We start from the raw sequence: 23,239 nt of genomic DNA on the forward strand, positions 1-23,239 counted from the left end.
TGCAATTACTACAGTTCCATTAAATGGGTTGCATTATCATTTCCTCTTTGCATCAGATTTCTGCCAAGTCCTAGAATATAGTTTATTAACCCTTATAGTGTGGCGCGCCGATACATCGGCTTTTACGTTATTGTTGTTAAATTTGAGGACATTGAAATAAAAAACTTATACATCAGTAAACGTATAAAAATGTTGTGATTATCGTCCAATTTCATCTCATTAATTTAAAAAAACTGCTTAAAGATATCTAAAAAATTAACTATATAATGTTTATTTTTCCTAGTCGCTACATTTTATTAAAATACCCTCCGCATTTTTTCGACTGTACCCCGAGAAGAAGGATACATGGCACTAAAAGGGTTAAGTATGATAGGAGTTAGCTTGATTAAATGGAATCTCCATTATTATAGCACCTTTTTTAAGAATCTTGGATCTGTTTTTCAGACATTCAGAAGAAAATGGCACATTGGCATAAATGATATTATCCAGTTCTAATTTAAGGTGAAGCTAAAATAAATGGAACCATGATGGCATAGAAACAATTTAGGTCTTGCGAATCTGCAATGTCTGCAAATTCCTTGCATACATAAAAATTCTCAGTACTTGATCTCTAAAGCTTTTTTAAATCATTTCTTTGAAACATGAATCCATGTTTCTTCGAGTTGGATAGTATACTTCAATTTTTCGATCGTCTTCCATAGTCAGAGCTGGATATTCCTGAAATGAAGTAACATTCATTTGTACCTTATTGATCAATCCCTCATCCTATATGCTTTGCATGAATAGATATTAGTAACATTCTCATTTTATGATATTTTCTTGCAAAATATGGTCGTTGACCAGTAGTATCCTTCTCTGTAATAAACTTACAAGGAGCCTTTTAAGCTTGTCCTATGGACCATTTTCACATTTCTCAGACTGCCGGATATCACTCCTTTCTTATTATTAGGGGTAGTTGCATGAGAAACGACTTTTCTTGGCAGGTATCCCCCTCGGTCCATCGCTGTATTGACAAGACCACCCGCCCACGCCCAACTTGGAGAGTGCCTCGTGACACCCGTCTCGTGGCTCTCCCCAGTGGCCCTCATAGGCCATCCACGTGGGCCAATCATTCCGCCCAGGTCCACATTCACTCACGCCCCCCTCTCCGAATACTACGTCCTCACGTGGCGTGCTTGTCCCCACTTCTTCACGCTCTTTGCTCTTTGTCGTCTCTTGATGGTTGGGGTGCCTTGCTTTGGAATTTTGACCTCTACTTTTTTGGAGGATGCAATCTGAGGGAGGACCCTTCATTTGGTGGAGTATCTGGAGATTTGTCCATGTGGTCCACGGGATTCCATACCCTGCCCAATCTTCTAGTCTGGGGTATCTCACATACTGGTGGCGTCCTGTAGAGGAATTTAAATGTGAAGTGATATATCATAACTTATTCATGACAAAATGCTTGGTTTTGCTACAATATTGTATCCCTAATACTCATGCTAAAAACCATTAATGTAAGATTATTATCCAGTTTCCTGTGAATTGAAAAATAATTTAAAAGGCATATAGAGCTTAAGTAGACAAAGAGAAGATGGATGGCTAAATGAGAAGGATAACATATCAGTTGATGATGCATATCACTTTTGTATAGTTATTTCATAAGCATAAATAATCTATTACTGAATAATATCAACTGATTTGGGCGTTACTTGGTGGAACGATGAAATGTTCACGGTGAAACAAAACCCAGTACTATTCCACAAACTAGTTTAAGAAAAAGTTTGTGGAATAGTACTGGGTTTTGTTTCACCATGAATCTATTACTGATTGTGTTTTTCAGAATGTAAATGTTTCATAAAGCAACTATAATTATGTGCTATAATCATAAATCCTCTCATTTTTTTATGAATTCTTCTGAATTTCTCACGATTATAGATAACTCCATCACTAATTTCATCATGAGGGACCAAAAGAGATTACGCAAGTAGGGGAAAAAGTTTTCAAATGACATTCTCCATAATTTGAGCCCACATGTGTGCATAATGTCTAGCCTAGTGCTTGCCTGGTGCAGCCCACAATCCATGTGATCCCCTAGCGGCAAAGAGTGTTGGCCTGAGCATTTCCGCCTCGCTGTTCATCCACGAGCCATTTGGGATGTTTGGCCCAGGGGTGGGCTGCAGGGGCTTTGTGAGGTGAACCACTGGTGGGAACCTGGGCCTTTGGAGCCACCCTTCAACGCGACCTCCTTCTCTCACTTCATGCCTGTACAGTGTGAAGAGGCCATTGCGGTGGTTGATGTATTTGTAGTAGGCTCCCAGCTTATGGGTGGAGATGTAGAGACTGTGAGGTTGTCCACCCTGCTCAGAGCAAATCACAGTAGACAGGTGAGGGTTTTGTACAAGTTGAACAATTAAGCCAATGCTTCAAAAGCTAGAAGTTTTTCTTTCAATGATAAGGTCACAACATAGAGTTTTCTGTGGGATTTGGGCTACAGTTTTGAATGATGATTGATGTTAGACTATAGACTCAAGGAATGGAAAGCAATCTCAAAATTAGCATTATTGTAAACATAAAATGCATCAATTTGATTTTAGATTATCTTTTCTCACAAATTGCAAACCCATGGCAAGCATGCTACATAATCTTGCAGTATTATGTTGAAAAATTAATGCTAAAATAAAATAGTTAATTTTCCATATTATTTATATCACTTGCATGACGAAGAAGAGAAAGACTAAGTAGTTAATATATAAAAGTTTGAATTATTTCTTAGGGAATGGCCTGTAAAAAGCCAGTCAAAAATATATTTGTTCAATGGAGTGACCGTAGTGCCATTATTTCATCCTTCCTCACCACAAAGCGTATGCTCAAATGCTCCCAATCACCGAGGTGGCTGCCGTAGCGACGGCGTTTCCCAAGGCAGTGGCCTCCGACTAGAGGCAGAGGCCACGGTCCAAGGAGTCGGGGCCCTGTTTCCACCACACACACATCCTTACCCTCGCTGAAAGGGAAGAAGAGCCAGTACGTGACCATAAAATCTGGACCACTAGGAGGTGGTGTTTGATCTTTCAACGTGTCTCTCTTCTTCAGACGAACAGTGAAAGGACCCAACTTGTTCCCATCCTGCAAAAAAATAAGATCATTGTCATTTAAAGTATAAATTATAATTTAACATGAGTAACAGTGGTATTGATAGTATTAAAGGAAAACTCTGAATACTTTGAGGATAGAGATAACTTTTTGTTCTCGGAGCTGGTCAGTACTCTTTGAAGTACATAATATTAACCAATACTTGAAGAAATTCAATTATGTATTTCATTGAATGTATTCTATTATGCCATTTTTTCTATATTAATACCATCAACAAAGCTTCAGAAATTTAATTTTTCTTTGAATACATCTGATAGAATTGTAAAACTTTCCTAAGCCTTGATGATAGGTAGTTTTAATAAAGACTGAAAGCTTGACCCAAAGAAAAATATTTTATAATTTATTTAAAAAACTGACCCACATCTGAGAGCAAAGAGGTTATTAAGTTGAGACATGGTTGGGATAACTAAAATAACCTTTTGAGGATACATAATGTGCATAGCCGGATTTAGGGGGAGGGATAAGATTTTTAATATGGTTATCATTACGTTCGTTTTATTTTGTGTATTATGGAGCCCCAATTATTTAATTTAATATTAATAACTTTCATATCAAAATAAAGAGAATATTTTCTGGAGTAATTGTTGCATTATTTTTTAATCTCAAATATGAGAAGACCTGTCAGACCCTTGAGCCCTCCCCCCCAGAAAAAAATCCTGAATCCTCCCTGATAGTGTGCATCTTTGTGGAATCTTTTCCAATTTTGTGTGCTATGTATAATTGTAAGAATATGATGTCTGATTTGGATACAAATTTTAATGGTAATCGAACCATTAGTCAACACTCACATCTAAATCCTCCATTGGAATTCCTGCAGTTTCCAGGGGAAGTTTACCCACGTGATCTGATCTGGTGGGTATGTCGTGGTTCGTGAAAGTGTGGGGATAGATCTCTTCTTTATGCTCATCGCTGACTCTCTTGCTTTCTTGCTTCTTTCTGTGGAATTTGTCGGAGCCTCCCCTGGAAACGTTGTCCACCTGCTTTTTAAATGATGCCCAATAACTTTGTTGATGCATATGCTGCAGAGTTTTTGGGGCAGACGATGGATGTGGTGGAGGCTTGACCTTTTGGGATGGGCAGTGGGTTACAAGAGCATAGACTGGCACCGAGTACAAGAGAGGATTGTAACCATGGATGAATGAAGATGAGTTCTTTAAAAGTTGGCCTGGAATGAAAGAAAAATGATAGAATAAGCTTGTGTATTAGTCCCATAGTATTTGCTCCATAAGAAAAATGTGCAAGAATCATCCATGGCTCCTGAAATACCGAGAACATGATAAGCCTGATTTAATTGGGGCACAAAAATGCACATCTTGATGCTACATCTTTTTTGCAATTGGATGTGTACTTTTAGAATTATTTTTTTACTATTCTAGAATTATGTACAGCAGAGGCCAGGGGTGCAGCTAAGAATTAAGGTCAGGGGGGGTTTTAGGTGCAACTAATACTGGGAGGTCTGGGGGGTATGGAATACCCACCAGGGTAAGTGGGAATTGCAAGGGTCCTCCCTCAGAAAAAAATTTTAGACAAATGATTCAAAGTGGTGAATTTTATGGCTTTCCGGGGGATATTATAGTAATCCATACACTATTCTCTAAGTGATATCAATTCATTTAAGTAAAATGAATTAAATTTGAAAGTTTCTCTGAGCTCTGGGAGGGGTTTTATCCCCTCGCTGCACCACAGGCAGAAGCTATTTTACCAACTTGAATACATAGATAATTCATACAATTTATGGCTTTGAAATTCAAGTTCATACTTGCTTTGAGTTGTATATTTGCATGAAATAACAGACTATACTCATTTTAAGATATCATATTATTTCTTTATATTTACTGAAAGATACTTGTGGATAAAAAAGGGAGGTGGGATTGCCATTTGAGTTCGCAGCATGGAGGAGTGAAAATAAATATACTCCTCCTGAACTCCTCATTTATGAAATGTAACATTAAATATTGCGATCGTCATAGCTCTGTAACCACTTTAGCTAAGAAAGGAATATCTTGGTCGTTAAACCCATATTTACTGTGGAAATTCAGTTAAAGAATAGTATATCATTAATTCAATGAGGATGAGGTATTGAGTTTTCAATCTTTCTGCTATTCTTTTTCTGTACACTATTTAGCTCAAAATTATTTCATGACTTGTATATCATTGCTCCTTCACTGATTTCATATTCTGCTCTGAGTGATAGTATTGATACCATTCAAATCCTCAAAATGTGAGGTGGTGCAGGGGAAGGAACTGTGTTATTCAAGAGCTTGTGGTAAGTCTGGGGTGAGGTCCAGGGGCGCAGCTAGGAATTAAGGCTGGGGGGGTTTCAGGCGCAAGTACCGAGGCCTCATACAGGATACACGCCCCATGGCGACTACTGAGGGATTACCAAGGAAAGGAGATGGCGGGCGGAGTGCGGACTGAGGAAGGCGAATGGAGAGGTTGCGCGAGTACTGCAAGTAAAATACTGGGGGGCTTGGGGGTATTGCATACCCGCCAGGCTAAGCGGGAGGTGCGGAGGCCTTCCCCCGGAAAAATTTAAGATAAATGGTTCATAATGGCAATTTTTACGGCCTTATGAGGGATATTTAATTAATCCTCATACTATTCTATTAGCAATATTAACCCAATTAAGTAAAACAGATTTAACTTAAAAATTTCTGTGAGCTCTTGGGGGGGTTTTATCGGGGGGTTTTATCCCCCAAAACCCCCCCTCGCTGCGCCACTGGTGAGGTCTACCCTTACCTATCCAAACTAAATTATGGGCAAATAAGTATGAGCAGTTTGCACTTTGCAGTGCCTACTTGCAATTCATCTATTAATGAAAAAGTCATGAAAATCTCTACAGGACTTGCATATTTGTGGTTGTATATATTTTGAATGCAATAAAATACCCATGTTTTTGTGAGGGGTGTAAGTATTACCCATTTCTTGTTTTGCTAACAAGAACCACTCCTTAGATTTGGAACCAAGTGGAAGAGTCAGGTGTTCTCCTGCTGATCTTATCTCCTCCACCAAGTGGTGTCTGCATGACTGGTCACATGATGAGCTGTCGTTCTTAGCTCCTATTTCATTTTCTTGCACGTCACTCTTCAGCAGCTCCTTCAGCTTGAATGCCTGCTTTGATGGAGTAGGGCTGACATTTTCCAAGAACTGCTCCACACCACCTGGGAAGAATCTTTCTCCTGGAGCCAGCCAGACAAGGGGAGCCCATCGACGAACAAGTGAGTCCACTAGAAATAAAATGAGAATTTATAGAGGAGCAGTAAATTGATTGAACATGCAGATTTTTCATATGCATATAGCTTCTTTAAAGGATTCAATACAATATCAAAGGTAAAAGGAATACCTAAGCTACTTTGCACCCTAGGATAATGATGATAGCCAGCCCCTCATGTTAAAAGTGTCCTTCCTTTATTGCATCCAGGATGGCCACCTATTGGTACCTTTTTGCCAAAGGTCCTATCTCCTATGGGTAAGAGAAGGAAGCCTTGTCTTACTCCCTGCTCTCTGATTGTCCACTTTGACTGTCTGTCAGCTACCCTCACTTGTATGATCTGAGCTAAAAAAATACCTAAATAGATATGGGGATTGGGTTGGTTTGATGGCTTTACATCCTATGGGATTGGGTTCAAATTGAGGAAGTGACAAAGATTTTTGAGTCGTCAACCCACTCCTTCAGTGCTGGGTGGAGGAAATTTCATGTACAGCACTCCAACCTTTGCATGTGACGTGGACCTGTGGACCTTTATGGACCTATTTGTGTATGCATAATTGGCAGGACTGCTTTTGCTCCATGTAAAATTTAGCGAATGGTTCTTAAGTACCTGTATTCTATGACGTTCTTTGATTTAACATTAGGATTAGGACTAATTTTATGAAGTCTTCAGGTTAGGGTCCAGAGGACTTTTTTACATGGTATACATGACTAATTGAAAGTTTTGGGAAAACTTGGGGTAGATTTGAATGATACATTTATTAGATCTACATTCACTAAAGCGTTGTTTTGTGGGCAGTATGCTATTGAGGGTTTAGGGCTATGGGCAGTAAGGCTCTCAGCTGGATGTACAAAGAAAGGTCATCACCCCTCTTCATACATCCTAACCAGGGCGGTCTGGCTATGTTGGCTGGTCAGCGATCGCCAAGGGCCCCATGGTTAGGAGGACCCCTCAACGATCACGTCTATCATGAAGCATAAATGAAAAGTGTAATAAAAGAGATGAGCGTGCTGCGCCCGCTCCCAGCAGGCTTCCCCCGCTCTTATCAATGCAGGTCCACAGAGGGATAGGCGCGTTTCTAATTTTAAAATGCAGAAAAAAGGCAGGATCTTATGTACAAATTTAATTGGAATGTTCATGTACAAATTGAGGTCAGAGGACCTCTTTAAACACAACATTGGAAGTAATTACACTATCCTCTGTTAAACGCACATGATGACTCATACTTACGTATCAACAGGTGACTTGAACGTGGAATCAGCCGCATTTTGATAAAAGTTATTTAAAGAATGCGAGATATTGTTGCAAATGAACAAATGTATCAGTTTGTGTGCCGTTAATGTCAGGAATATTTACCGTTTATTTGTTTTTTTTCTAATTATTATTTAAAAACCAATTTTAGGAAACAATAGCAATATTTAGGAAGTAAGATATGTCGTCGCATGTTCTATGATAAATTCTGTGCATTTTGGTACCTCATTTGTAGGGTTTGGTTGCGTATAAGTTGAGAAAAAGGTATCTATACAGTAGAAATAATATAGAAGATTACTTGAGCCCAGGGACACAGCTAGGAATTAGGGCTAGGAGAGGTTTTAGGCGCAACTAATACTGAGGTGTCTGGGGGTATGGAATACCCGCCAGGATAAGTGAGAGGTGCTGGGGCCCCTCCCCTAGAAAATTTTTCAGATAAATGGTTCAAAGTGGTGAGTTTTATGGCTTTCTGAGTGATATTTCATAAATCCTTACACTATTCCATAATTAATATTAATGCAATTAAGTAAAATGGATTTAACTTAAAAATTTCTCTGAGCTCTGGGGGGTGGGTTTATCCCCCAAAACCCCCCCTCGCTGCGCCACTGCTTGAGCCAAAGTGTTTTTGTAATCATAAAATTATACGTTTTCCTTAGTTGCTTTATTTACAACATACTAAATGTAAAAGGATATTTTGAAAAATAAATAAAATAAAATTGTCGGAAGATAAAAGAGAGCCTGATGCTTTTTTGTAAGGGTTACTGGAAAAGGTTATTTTAGAGGTTTTATTTTTAAGATTTCAGCGCAGTTTCAAGGAACAAATCCACTAAATAGATAATAGAACCATAATACAATATTAAATTTTACGAGCAGAAAAATTTTCACTTTTCATAGCATATTTTCATACGAAATTTCTATTATTAATTATCTAGTTTTTAAGAGGAAGAATGGCGTCAAAATCCATTTCCGGGCACGCAATTCCGAAAAATTTTCCGGGGAAGGACCCCTGAATGTATGTAAGGAGGGCCCCATCATGAGCCCCAGACAAGGGCCCCCAATTACCCCAGACCGCCCCTGCATCTCAAGAACGAATTCAGAAAACCTTTTCCTCCCAACCTTCCATAAAATCTTCAAAACCTCAGAGAATCTGCATCTTTCCTTGTCTTCATATCCCACCGGGCTCTTTATTCTAATTTCGGAATCTGTGGTCCTAAAATAAGCTCCTCCTTCCGCACTTTTTCCTTATGTTCATTCCATCTGATCTATTCCCTTTTTCATGCAGATCCTCTCTCTGTGAATACACCCCGAGACTATAAACATGTAATACTGAAATGGTTTCATAAGAAGGGACCTCAGTTATTTGGCTGATACAAACATAGGAAGTAATGGAAGACATGCTCTTTATCCACATAAATTGCCTCGCGGAACATTGAACGGAGTGCTCTTCGCGCGGGGAAGCAGATGCTGCAGCGCGATTCGTGAAAAACTGCTACGGGCGTACAGACAGCGTTACCCATATGTAAAGCAAATTAAGCTGGGAGCCACTAGAGACTCGGAGGCTGCGTGCCCAGGAATTTTGTTCTGGGGGGGGGGGGGGAAACAAGGGAGGAAAATTTTAAAAAACAGGGTACCAAGTAGAGGGTTTTAAACTAATTTTAACAATTTTCATAATCGAAAAAACTTTTCTTAATAAAGAAATATTTAGCGACACGGAGAACATCATAATTGAGCCACATTGTATTTCCACGTCCGACAGTAGCGATAAATTAAGAGTGATATTTCGCTGAACGGATAGATATGGAAATTCGTTTTTCTCCCAAACCCTGATGGACTTAAATAAATGGTAGTCGTAATTTTGTTTGAGCGTTTTCTTTGATGAGTAGACGGCTGGTGTCCTAACACCCCTTGCCACTTTTTAAGGCGGCTAGCGGGGACAGTGGCGCAAACTCCATGGGGCCTGAGGGGGCCCGAGCCCCCTCAAAAATTCGTTATGGGTGTGAGGAAAAAATGTGCCTGGCTTGTCGATTTTCCCCGGAGTGTCCAAATATCGAGATTTGAGTTATCAGGGTTCTAATGTCGATCATATGACTCTTCTAAAATGCTTAAGAAACTTGAAACTCACTACTTGTAAAATTTCCCGGGGCAAGATCCCCGGTCAAGGCCCCCCAATAATTTTTGTAGGTCGGCGTCCCTGAGCGGGGTAGTACGTAGATGTATAAGTAGATGATTTCTCTGCAGAACTTAATTTGCGCAGCATTCGGAGTGTTTGGAAGATTCGGAAGGACAAAGGTTCGTATTTCCGGTCTGAGAGGAATTTACTCAGGACGTAGAATGTGAATTCGATCGTGGTTCTCGCGGAAAGTGTGAAATAACTGCATCTACAGCGATTTTTTGAGGTTCAGCTGAGGTTGTGGCTTCTTTGAAACACAATCGCCAATGCGTTACCATGTTCGAGTAGCCACACAGGCGCACCTTTCACCATGAACCTCTGTAAAGTAGCCTTGTCAACAGTGGCGGATACATATGGGGGGCGGAGGGGTTGCGCACATTGCAGAACCGCCTTCCGAACATTGCAGAACCACAATTAAGATCGAATTGTCTTGTATTTGCGTATAATCAGTTTAAATAAAACATTCTTAAACTTTGCATGTAACTTGATTTTTTTCCGTTACGATAAAAGTATGGGTACCTAGCTCAAATTATCCTTTGCGACCCGCCCTTGAGTTTTTCTGTATCCGTCACTGCTTGCCAAACAAAGAATCTATAGAGCGTAGTAGCCTTCGTTGCGCTGAATGCAGAGATCGTTACTTTTCGAACAAAATAAATTATCAGGCGATAAATGGCGGGTGTGTAATGTATGACAGTCCTTATCACAAAAACGATTTGTAATATGTTTCAAGTAAAAGTTTCGATGGTGTGCCCTTGTCTTTCCCGATGATTTTCCTCTCAGATATTAATACGTATTAGTCCGCCGTTCAATCTGCAGGCTCGAAATAACACAAAGTTATCATAATTCCGAGAAAAAATCTTTTGCATGGGGGATCGAGCCACGGATGACCGCCAGTATTTCGGTGGTCAAGATGGAGTGGAGGCATTCCGGTTCATTGCGTGGACCAGTACTGCGCCAATATCTCTTATTAGGCGCCATTAATATTCCGCTGCGGCGCTGAGCTGAATCGTAATTGTCGAAGCAATTTTCTCACGGCCGGCTTGGAAAAGTAGCCCCAAATTACAAATTCTAAAACTTTTTTTTTAAGAAATCAGGGTACCAGCATGAAGGGGTGCCGATTTATAAAAAAATGTTGGGGGGATTCTTAATGGGGGTCTTGCCACGGGAAATTTTATAAATAGTGACTTTTAAATTTTTTTTAGCATTTTAGAAGAGTCATAAGATCAACATTAGAACCCTGAAAACTCGGATCTCGATAACTCGAAACTCCGGGGAAAAATCAACAAGCCTGGCACATATTTTCCTCCCCCCAATAACGAATTTTTGAGGTTGCTCCGGCCCCCTCAGGCCCCATAAAGTCGGCCCCATTGCCAGCATGGCTTATGCCCCTTGAAGGTGACCATAAAAAAAATGCATGACGTTAGTTATTTCTTACACACATTCATGGTATTGCAATCCTAAGATTGGCACATTGCAATCCTCCTTTTATTCCTATCCCAAGTATAGTTCTTTTACCTTCCTGACGCTCTTCATCCTCGTATCCTTTTTCTTTCCTAGGTGCGTGTCCTTTAGTCTTCCTTAAGGGAATGTTCCATAAACTTTTTCGTTCCGTTATATTTCCTATTTAACTGTTGTCTCACTTAGTGGCGGTCTGGGATGCTTGAGGGCCCTATGGTGGGGGTCATGATGGGACCCTCCTTACCTGGGGCCCTACCCCGGAAAATTTGTTAAATTTTCATTCCCGAAAATGGATTTTGACGCTATTCTGGCTATTAAAAAACAGATAAAAGTTAATAAAAAGAGCAATCAGCAAGAAAAAATACCATGAATAGTGAAAATTTCACAGCTTATAAAGTTTAATAATGTGCCATGGTTCCATCATCTATTTGGTGAATTTATTCCTTTAAACTACACTGAAATATTAAAAAAAGTCGTCCAAAAACGTTGACGGTTCATGTTTCAAATCCATACGCAAATAATGGTTGTACTTGCCCATCGTCCTCCTCTTCTGATAAATTGGGTTCACCCAACAAGATATTTTTTCCCAGCATCTGACGTTTTACGAGGTAAGTACTGTCAAGCATGTATAATTCCTTAAAATTCATATTTTCTGATAAGGTTGTTTTTCAAACATAGCCGAACGCACGTATTTCTTTGACGAATACACACGTCCCATGGGCGTACCCAGGGAGGGGCATGGGGGGGCAGCTGCTCCCCCTCCCCCCAGAAGCAAAAATCGCAAAAGTCTTTAAGCAAAATCATTACTGAATTGAAATGAAATCATTCAACAAATTTTCTTTAAATCCACGAAAATGATATCTAAGATATGTAACTGAAATAAAACTATTTTTTCAAGGAAATAATCTCATAAACTAATGTCACAATTTGGTTTCTCCTCCCTCCCCTAGACCATGGCTTGCCCCTTCCTCCCCTAGTTATGATCCTGCGTACGCCCTTCACAAATCCACTGGCAGCGCAAGTTCGCTTGCAATGGGTGAGCCCTGCGCTTGTAGCTGCTCATCTTGTTACCGCTTCTTGCCTCTCGAGTACACCTGAGCGCGAAGCCACCTGTATATTAGGGCGGATCGCAAAAATCGATTTTTTTCAAATCCATCTGGCCCAATGAAAAAAAGTTGTGGGACCGATCAAAAATAAGGCCTGAAAAAATTGAGACCTCTACGTGAACCCCTGACCCTCGCTCAAATGCGATTTAGGGGGGGGAAGGTCAAAATTCGAAAAATATAAAATTTTATGGTCATTTCCTATAGATTTTGCCGAGTTACTGCCCTCCTAGGGCAAAATTTTCGTGCATTTTGACGTATCTGCCACCATTTAGCCACAAAATGCCTAATTTGAGTCCGCGCCCGCGAAGAAAATATTATAACGCCCGCGCAGCGTCGCGGATACAAGAGCTGCTAGCCGATCCCGTCCCCTCCCCGCTCGCTTCTCCCCCTCCCATGCCTCGAATGCAGCAAAATTCATCTCGCGTGTGGTGCTAGGATGGCGTTTATCTTTGATAATATAAATCGGAAGATGGTAGAAGGTAAAAAACGGTGCGTAGTGAGACGACTTGTCCCTTATTTGGAGCCTCGTCGGCGTTAAACAAATCGATGTTACCAACTTATAGAGAAGTGATGAAACATTTTTAGATCTGCGAACGCAGGAAAGGAGCCTGCGGTCTATGAAGACGCCTCTCGAGTGGCTATAAAGGTGTGCGAACTATGGTGACGCGCTTCTCTTCCATTGTGAATGTGACTAAATGGATTTAGCGGTACCACAGGAAGTACTATAACTTACGGAAAATTAGAATAGACAAAAAGTAGGGTTTTATTGAAGTATAAAGCTCAAACAATTTTAAAGTAACATGTACAATTATGCGATATTTTTGCGTGTAAGTGCAAGGAGGAGCATAAGTTTCCCCCAATGAAGAAGTAGTTTGTAAGACAAGCTGACGAAAAGAAAGATGATAGCTGCTGGATTGAATCCTAAAGAAACTCGACAACTGAGGAAAAAAGGGAATAATCGGTGATCGATGAGTCAACATCGTCAATTCTTGTACGGGAAAATAGTATCAAAAATTTTCTTCATCAATTCATTCAAAGAAAATGAAATTAGCCGATTTGTATCTCTACTTTCCTCATAAAATAAACATTAAGGACTATAAACTCAAATTGGAACTTCTTCGGGGAAAATGCGTCTGCCAACTGTGATAGAGGTATATGCAAGAACCAAACAACAGCAATTATCGTTCCCGCAACTTTAGCCGACGCAAAAGTCATAACTTCGTAAGATACATCAAAGCTAGTGTACCAGAATCACTTACGTACACAGAAAAAGATGCTACATACTGACAAATCGCTGTCGAGTTTACAAAATTATCCGAATATTAAGAAAATGTTCATCAGATTTAATACAAGCCTATGCTCATCTTCACCAGTGGAAAGACTTATTTTCACTTGCTGGGTTTATCCATTTCCCTGTGAGGGGAGCTGTCAGACAAACGTTTTGAAAAACTTGTATTCCTCAAGGGGAATAATACATTCATAGAGAGCAACATTTGATAATTTTTATTTTGAAAAATCTCAAATGTATATGTGTATGTTAGAATTTTTATGTTTATTTATGTGTTAGAACTTTTTAAAAGATGTCTTAGTTTCCTTACAAGCGTATTTTGTATTTTAAAAAGTATTTAAAATACTATTTTGTATTTTGTATTTCAAATACCGAAGTCCAAAGTATTTTTTATTTTGCATTTCAAATACATTTTGTGCAGTATTTTGTATTTCAAATACTCCTCGGCCTGTATTTTGCCCAGCCCTGCCTACTGTGGACAAGAAAAGAGAGATTTCATCAAAGGGCTCCATTTTATTGGAACGAAAGACTATACTCTTGTCTGATGAAAAAAGGCAAGAGGACTTATCAATACAAGTTTAGAGGGGAATGTGTGGTGTTAATTGAAGAAACAGGGTCCCACTTTTGGAGGTTTGCTTCGCCCGTCAGAGGATTAGCAAAAGTTATAAAATTATTATTATGCGATTATCGATTCCTTTCGGAGTGAAAAGTAGATACACAAAATTAAAAAAGGAGGCATCATCCCTTTGCTATAAGCATAATTCCAACATCCCTTAAAGAGTAAACTCAACTCGGGATTCCCACCGGGTTAATTTTTCCATAATGGCCAACATTTCAATCTCCGACTCGGGGCTCATCATAAGAGATAAATTTTGTTGAATCCCGAAAAGAGTTAACCCACATCATTCGTCGGGAAAGCATTAAATCCGTGTTTCATCCCTTACTGTGGTCTATTTGCTAATTGCACTATGCTGACTTGGATTTGCGACATAAACATTGGGAGGGTAATCTAGGGACCCAATTTGCGTTGCTGCAAGGATGCGTTCGGCAACAAATCCGAGATTTTTTTAATTGCTGGGTTTTAATATCGACGTAAAGGACTACACGCTGATGATATATTGGAGAGAGACTCCGGTTCCTTCGGCTATATCTGACATTAGCGCTGTGGAAATGAAAAATCTATTAGTGAACGTTCAAAATTGAAGTTAAATATTCTTTTTATTATACATGCGGACGAGATATTCGTGAAAGAATTCACCAAAACTTTGTTGACAGCAGCGAAAGACGAGGAATGACACTGATATAAGAAATATAGACTGGAAAGAAGATAATTGAGTAATTCTTTCGTGATTGTTCCTCACCGGACGATGCTGAAACATCAAATATTAGTAAGAAAGACGAAGAAAGACGCACTTGGTGTGAATTTTGGTGCATTTTGGGCGTGGAAGAGGCGAGCGGGGAGGGGACGCGAGCGGCCTTCACCCAAAATCCATTTAGACACAGCTGTCGGACAATACCGGAATAGAAGTGTATATCCTAAGTTCCCACACCTTATAGCCGCTCGAGAGGCGTCTTCATAGACCGCAGGCTCCTTTCCTGCGTTCGCAGATCTAAAAATGTTTCATCACTTCTCTATAAGTTGGTAACATCGATTTGTTTAACGCCGACGAGGCTCCAAATAAGGGACAAGTCGTCTCACTACGCACCGTTTTTTACCTTCTACCATCTTCCGATTTATATTATCAAAGATAAACGCCATCCTAGCACCACACGCGAGATGAATTTTGCTGCATTCGAGGCATGGGAGGGGGAGAAGCGAGCGGGGAGGGGACGGGATCGGCTAGCAGCTCTTGTATCCGCGACGCTGCGCGGGCGTTATAATATTTTCTTCGCGGGCGCGGACTCAAATTAGGCATTTTGTGGCTAAATGGTGGCAGATACGTCAAAATGCACGAAAATTTTGCCCTAGGAGGGCAGTAACTCGGCAAAATCTATAGGAAATGACCATAAAATTTTATATTTTTCGAATTTTGACCTTCCCCCCCCCTAAATCGCATTTGAGCGAGGGTCAGGGGTTCACGTAGAGGTCTCAATTTTTTCAGGCCTTATTTTTGATCGGTCCCACAACTTTTTTTCATTGGGCCAGATGGATTTGAAAAAAATCGATTTTTGCGATCCGCCCTACTGTATATGCTTCCAGTGTACGACCAGCCTTACGTACACGTAGGTAATGCCTCAGTTAAAACGCAAAATCCCTGGAAATAATCCAGGAAACGGATTCGTGATGAGAAGGCGGAAGAACGAGTTTATGCAATAGAAAGTGTCCCCATCGCGTAATTGTGTGTCTTTCCTATCCCTGGTATCCAGTGGCTTTTTTCCACTGCTTGAATGGTGTATGAAGCAGGTGACCTTTATATCCTCTCATTTGCGCGAGTTCATTCTTTACTTCCCGCCCAAACTTTCCCAAATTCTAGGAAAGCATTTTCATGTTCCTCGGTGCGGAATCTTTGGAAAGCAGTGCCTGAATTTGTTCCTGCATTGTATGTGACTCATTTGATGGGCTATAAATCAAACCGTAGCATGCTCGAATAATCATATTTAATTTCGTGATCGCGAACTTGAAAGGTAATTACTGATTCTTATCACATTTGTGTAAAACAAACGTTCGCAAGGTTTAATAGCCTAATTCCAAGCAGGTAAATATTACGTCTGATAAAATTATGCTCATTAGGATTTCATTTATAGTGTTACATTTACGGATGATCAATTTTTATTGCGCTTTGTTTTAATTATTTAATTTAGTAGTTCAATTAAAACCTTTGTAAAATTTCACCACTATCTTCAACTGAAAAAACTCCCAAGAAAATGGAGTTAACTCGGGATTCAAGAAAAATGAAATGGGAAGTATACATTTTTGTGTTTTGCCATTGCTTGACACTCCGTATTCAAGTAACAAGAATTATTACAAAATTCTGTGAAATCACAATGCTAAAAAATGCTCCATAACTAAAAAATAATGATTGGGGGATAAAACCCCTCCCAGAGCTCAGAGAAATTTTTAAGTTTAATCGATTTTACTTAATTGGATTGATATTACTAATAGAACAGTGTAAGGATTAATAAAATATCCCTCAGAAAGCCGTAAAACCACCATTTTGAACCATTTATCTTAAAATTCCGCAATTTTTTAATCTCGCACCTTCCTCTTATCCTGGTGCGTTTTCCATACCACCACATATCCCGGTATTAGTTGCACCTAAACCCCCCCAGCCATAATTCCTAGCTCCGCCCCTGGCTGATCCCCCGCTAACATATTATTCCATACCCCTTGTAGACGCACGTTCATGTCCACCACTGCCCTTAGCTAACAATAATACATACGTCAATAATCGTTCTTCGAGTTATTATCGTATCCAGGGGTTTTTGGGAGTGGGGATACGGAATGATGTGGGTGATGACCTCTCCATTACACGCATATATGCCAATGATTCGAATGTTCGCCTATTCAAGGATTCTGCACCAACTTTCAGCAATCTTCAGTGCGTTAGATCATCTTCAAGAAAGGAAATTCTCTCTTTCGTGAGACTTTATCGTAAAATTTCCTAATACGGTACACGACATGATCAGGGGCGCAGCCAGGAATAAAGGCTGGGGGGGAATTTAGGTGCATCTACTTCCGGGGTGTTTTGAGGTGTGGAATACCCACCAGGATAGCGGTAAGTGCGAGATTAATAAATTGCGGAATTTTAAGATAAATGGTTCAAAATGGAGTTTTACGGCTTTCTGAGGGATATTTTATTAATCATTAAACTATTCTATTAGTAATAATAATCCAATTAAGTAAAATGGATTAAAATTAAGCATTTCTCTGAGCTCTGGGGTGTGGGGGGTTTAACCCCCAAAACCCCCCCTCGCTGCGCCACTGGACGTGACTCCCTCCGAACGCTTTCGTTCGCTGTCACTCGCGCGCCCCAGCAAATCCATTACGTATTCTGCGCCTTTCGTCGTCCACGCTAGACGGCACTTCGAATCCTTCCCGGAGAGGAAGAACACTTTCTCTCTCCGTTGGGGGAGTTCTAAGCCGTTCATACTTCAAGAGTGCGTGATTTTGTCTGGACTGATTACACCGTGCGTGGCGAGAGGGCTCTAGACGGAGATACGCGATTCAAGAAAACGGACAAAGACTCTTGAGTATTGTCTCCCGCAGAACTCCAACGGTTAATATTCCGATAAGTGCTCCACGTTTTATTCACTCTGTGGAATCGAGTGCTGCCAATATGGTAGTTTCCTTCATCAAAGTAAACGAAAGGCATTGATTACGATTTGTTACCCACCATTAGTCTGTTCATAATATACAAATTATTTGGTTTTACGAATCTCAATTTAGACGAATGGCAATGGTCAATTTTAACCGGCATTTGAAAAAGGCCAGATTGGCGCCCTTGCGATGCCACTCCACGTGACGTCACAGGGACCTAGTTTCTATACGAGTGGTCAGGAGATTTACATCGTCTGAGTTTACCAATGCATGCATGAGGCACACTGCTCAGGGAAACATCTCTTAATAATCACCAATTAAATGCTTTTCATGATCGAAAAAAAATTAATTTGTTAAAGAAATATTTTTAAATTCATGATTTTTCTATATTTTGTTATCTTTAATGGAGGAAAATAATTGTGTTTTTATATTTCGTGGGGTTGGAGGGGGGAGTGTCTGGACCCCTGGACCACCCCCCTGATACGCCACTGGGGTTAACTGTATCTGCACAACTAAATTCCGTTAGAATCCCTTCCTATCCCATACGTTTTATGTAAAATCGTAGGTATGTAGAATTTTTAGAGCTATATAAAATATATAATAATATAATTACGATAGAACCCTTTTTGATCAATTTTATTAAATTCAAATAGCCTGGTTCATATTAATGTTTAGGAAAAAATAAGTAATTGACAAGATTGATTGTTGATCCATTAAATGTTTTTATTTTATTGTTTAAATTAAAAATCCAGTGTTTGTAATATTATGCATGTTCACTAAACGAGTTTATTCTTTGAAAAATTTCAATGTGCAATAGCTCTTGTAACATTGGTTTTAGGAGCAAAAATATCCACTACATGACCAAACCCGAGCCTTGTAAGACTACGCTTAAAGATTATCTCAGGATACGATCCACTTTATTTCATGGTATTCGTAAACCCTGTTATTATCCTATATCTCTATCCACTGCCCAGCACCTTGGCTTCTATTTCGCACTTCACCCATCCATCGGCCCTCATTATCGGTGTACGAGTATCATCTGACCATCCAAACCTCACTTCAGTATGGGACCCAACGCCTGCTTTATCCGATTCCATTAACATGCAACAGCCTTCTCCTTTGGTGGTCGACTTTATTTTATGGTCCCTACGCCTCTTTCTCCTCCACATTCCCTTTCCACACCTGCCGCACAGTTTCACTTTCCAAATCCTTATTTCCTTCGTTTTGTTATGTAAACGTGAGACTAGGCCGGTGAAAATGGCTCGAGGTGCCCAAACCTAGGTCTGGTTGAGCAATAAAATATCAGAAGCTTAGACGTTAATGTTCTTTTTAAGGGGATATGTAATTCTTCCCCAAGCTTCCTTCTCTACTTGAAACGATTTAATTTCTAACCATAATTCTTCTTGTTGGTCAATCGTGGTTGTAAATTATTTTAGTTTTTAGTTATTCTCCTAAGCGATACAAATAATATTTTGCACATGTGATTAGGGATCTTAATTGGAAGATCAACGCAGTTTCGAAGGGAACGCATGTACGTTTTACCACTATGCATTTCTTGACAGTCGTGCTTATTTTATAGTCCCATAGAAGTCAATAACGTTGCATTTCATCGATCGTGATTTTTTATAAGTACGGCGATATCATTAATTAAAATATACTTAATGAGGTCCTTCATTTGCTAAAATTGGCTCTCCTGCCAAAATTTTGTTTCCTAATGACCAGGAACTCGCATTTTTCTCGGACATTGATATTATTTTGCAAAATAAATTGTTAATTATTGCAAAAATTGGTAGGGGAGGCCCGGGCAAGACGCATATGTTAAGAGAAAGTACAGAAAAACTGTAAAATGTATGATCAACAAAAATTTCTTTGTTAACTATCAGTACTTTGTTTCACAAACTTTGGACTCAGCTCTTAAATAAATAAGAACTTAAACAATAACTCATCCAAAAATCAATCAAATAAAAACGTACCAATTATCCATTTTTACTGTAGTGTACGGGAAAAACGGATACGCCGTAAGGGTAAAAAGGATAACTTGACAAATTAACAAATTAGTCTTGACAATCATTTCAGAAGTAGCTGCCTACTCCTGGACATGACGTGAAACTCTCGTGCGCCTATCATTGGCACTGGCTGCACTATATCCAGCATTCGATTATCGGCCCACTGTATTTTTAAGTACCTACACACCAAGCAAAAGAAATCAGATTTATATATTACAGTATTCTACAGATTAAGGTAGGTTTCCATGGAGTACTACAGAAGTGATTTGGGAGCCTCCCTTTCCTTCCAGCGCTACCTTCTTCAAATCACTGTAAGGCCTACTCCCATTTAATCTATCTAAAAATCCTATTCTTTTCCTTCCCCTCCCTCGTTTCCCTAACATTCTACCCTCTAACACCATGTTCAACATCCCCTCCCCGCTAAGTATACATCCATACATTCTGTCTCCTCCGTATCCTATCTTAAAGCTGCCTCTGCTCACCCACCATGTCCAGCACTTCGTCGTTCCTTTTCCTCTCACTTCACATTTCACCTTCTCCATTCTTCTCCATCCCACATCTCGAATGCTTCCAATCTTCTCTCGTCTCATTTCCTCAATGTCCACGTTTCCGCACCGTAGAGAGCTACACTCCAGATCAAACTCTTCACTAACCTTTTCTTTAAACTCTTACGTAACGATCCTCTCAGAAACTCCTCCCTGTCCATGAACGCCTCCCTTGCTAATGCAATTCTCTTCCTAATGTCCTTACTACTGTATCCGTTTTCCTCTAACGGATACGGTAGAGAGGACATTAGGAAGAGAATTGCATTAGCAAAGGAGGCGTTCATGAACAGTGGCGTTTATATTTTTAGATTTACCTGCTTTTCTGCATCTGCTGGGTCTTGCTAATTCATAATTCTTAATCTTTTTGTTCTTTAAGTTTTCATACTTCGAAGCCTCCACAAATCTAACAGCAATGGACGTCAATACTTCTGATTTTTGCCTCTTGTGTTTACGGTTCGTTTTGGGAGCAGCCATAGCTGATATGGGTCTGATTTAAAGTTATGTGAAGCTCACCGAAGGTGCTGATTTCGATCATCCTTCTGTTTGTCCTGAATGGTGAAATAAGCCAAACGCGTTTTTGACCTTTCGGGTACCTAATTTCCACAAAGAACAGGCAAAGTACTGAATGAAGCATCGTGGCTAGTTGTCGGAATGAGATTTGAGGTATATGAACGTAAAGAAACATACCATCGAACAAATAGGAATTGATCACTAGGTAATTAGTGAAAAAAACATGTACACAAACCTTTGGGAAAATCGTAAGAAAACAGAAGAAATCGTTCTTATTCACTTTAGCAACAAACTGGCACCTGTATTGTTTTAACTATTGTTCGTCACCCAGCCGATCAGCTGACCTGGCTTACGCGCATCGTGTCGCCATCTATTAGCAATTTATGGAAAAACCGATTATTCTTCTAGCCTATGCTTCTTGCCCGGGGCTCCCTTACCTATTGGAATTATCAAGGAGCGAAAATTTTACATTGAAGAAATTTCCCACTCTCCTCTTGGAACTCTCTCTCAATTCTCCGGGATAAATTGAGCATGTTGTTCCAAAGAGGCTATTTTTGTGATGAGTCGTCTCACATTAATTACCACGAGAATAAAGTAACCTGAGTCAGGAATGGAATCAGCATTTTACTTTTAATTGCATTCATCACATCGACTTTCAGGTCTAATCCGTAGGCTAATTCGCTGTTCATATTCTTTTATTCTGTAAAATTGTTATTGGAAATAGATCCTAGGAGAGCAAAGTGGTCTCCACTTTTTCTATGGAAGCAGGAGGTCCATGGTTCGATTCCCGGCGCACGCAACTTTTTCTTATCCTATTAATAAGAATATCGTCGCCATTCATGCGTTAAATTCAAAATTTACACAGGAATGGGATCACTTAGATCTGCACGATGAAAGTCCAATGGCATAATTATGCACCAGTCAGATTACCACTTCATACATCATATTATTAGCCACCATATTTCAGCTTTTCACCTCGTGGCTTTATTTAGCCTTTGGCATTGGTAGAAGATTCCATTGGAACTAGATTATTATCTCATGTGAGTTATCGTCCGTTCCCAGAAGGTTGCGTGAGTTTCGGACGCGGTACCGTAACCCAAATTTATTGTAATCTGTTTTCAACCTACCTTTCCCTCACCAGGTCTTTATTTTTAGCTTCGAAGTTATCAAAAGAAACTGAATTTCACTTATTATTCTCTAGAAAAAATTTCTCCTAGCAGACGCGGTTATTTCTTGTCCCATTCCCATACTTCATTGTTTCACTCTTATCCCTATAATGTCGCACTCCAGGCCTCTTATTACTTCCAGCTTTTACTCGCTCTGAAGTTCTCTCGTTTTACACCGTCACCAGCCGTTCGTTTTTATTTCCTCGGAATTTCTCACGATGACTGCTTGTTTTGATTGCATACTTGGATGACACCGGAATTATTCGGTTAATGGACACGTTCACGAAAGATTTTCACCATCTATCGTGATAGAAACTTGGTGAATGACCCGCCTGGAAATTACTGAGTCGTAAATTCAAATCTTTTGTAAACGCCTCGGTAAGCTGGCGTCGATGCATGGAGGTTATCAATCCATAAGGCCTGGTTACACGGTACATTAACCCGCACAAGTTAATGCATGTTTGCGTGCATAAATACTCTAACTCTATGTTTGCGTGAATGATTTTGGTGGGCCGGAACGGAACATGTACGAATGCATGAACCAAATTAGAACATGTTCTATTTTCTGTGTATGCATTCGCACAAGTTGCGTGGTTACACGGTGCATTTTGGCGTTCATTCTCGCGTTCATACATTCAGACATTAACCCGTACGTGCTAATGTATCGTGCAACCAGGCCTTCAAATGATATTGGGTATAAAGGATTGTTTACGCCACATCCAATCATAGTGAGCACAACTGAACCGTCTTGGTAACCCTGTCTGCGGATTGCACGAGACTCTTCTAAAGTAAAATTCCAGTTCACACTCTTTTCTCATCACGCAACACTTGAATGGAAGTCTAATTTCGGGAAAAAATGCTAAAAATTGCAATTTGATATTTCAGTCCCGAATCAAATGCGGTTAATTACGCATGCGAAAAGTTTTTATGCCTCCTGAAACTAAAAATATACTCTTTAATTGTATCTTAGCTATAAAGCTTGATTTAGAGTTATATGCATGCATCCTACAAATTACGAAAGTTTAGTTAATTATTACAAATACATGTGTCTCGGGTATTCACCCTCTATGACCAAATCCTCATCATATCCGTGTTACCTCTTTTCATTTTAATGTTTGTCATCCTATTCCTCCGCTC

General features: G+C 39.8%; 1 protein-coding gene across 1 annotated transcript in view; it reads right to left on the bottom strand.

Moving 5' to 3' along the window:
• Positions 1 to 325: 325 nt before the first annotated feature.
• LOC124160209 overlaps positions 326 to 23,239 on the bottom strand; it is a 59,432-nt gene continuing 36,518 nt past the window's right edge. Inside the window, exons 2-6 of the mRNA XM_046536001.1 lie at positions 6,051 to 6,359; positions 3,921 to 4,297; positions 2,836 to 3,105; positions 2,045 to 2,339; positions 326 to 1,388 (exon numbers count right to left, since the gene is read on the bottom strand). Coding sequence (XP_046391957.1) covers positions 946 to 1,388; positions 2,045 to 2,339; positions 2,836 to 3,105; positions 3,921 to 4,297; positions 6,051 to 6,359 — 1,694 coding nt within the window. The 3' untranslated portion in view covers positions 326 to 945. The remainder of the gene's footprint in view (positions 1,389 to 2,044; positions 2,340 to 2,835; positions 3,106 to 3,920; positions 4,298 to 6,050; positions 6,360 to 23,239) is intronic.

Source organism: Ischnura elegans, chromosome 6 (assembly GCF_921293095.1).
Source record: "Ischnura elegans chromosome 6, ioIscEleg1.1, whole genome shotgun sequence".
NCBI lineage: Eukaryota > Metazoa > Arthropoda > Insecta > Odonata > Coenagrionidae > Ischnura > Ischnura elegans.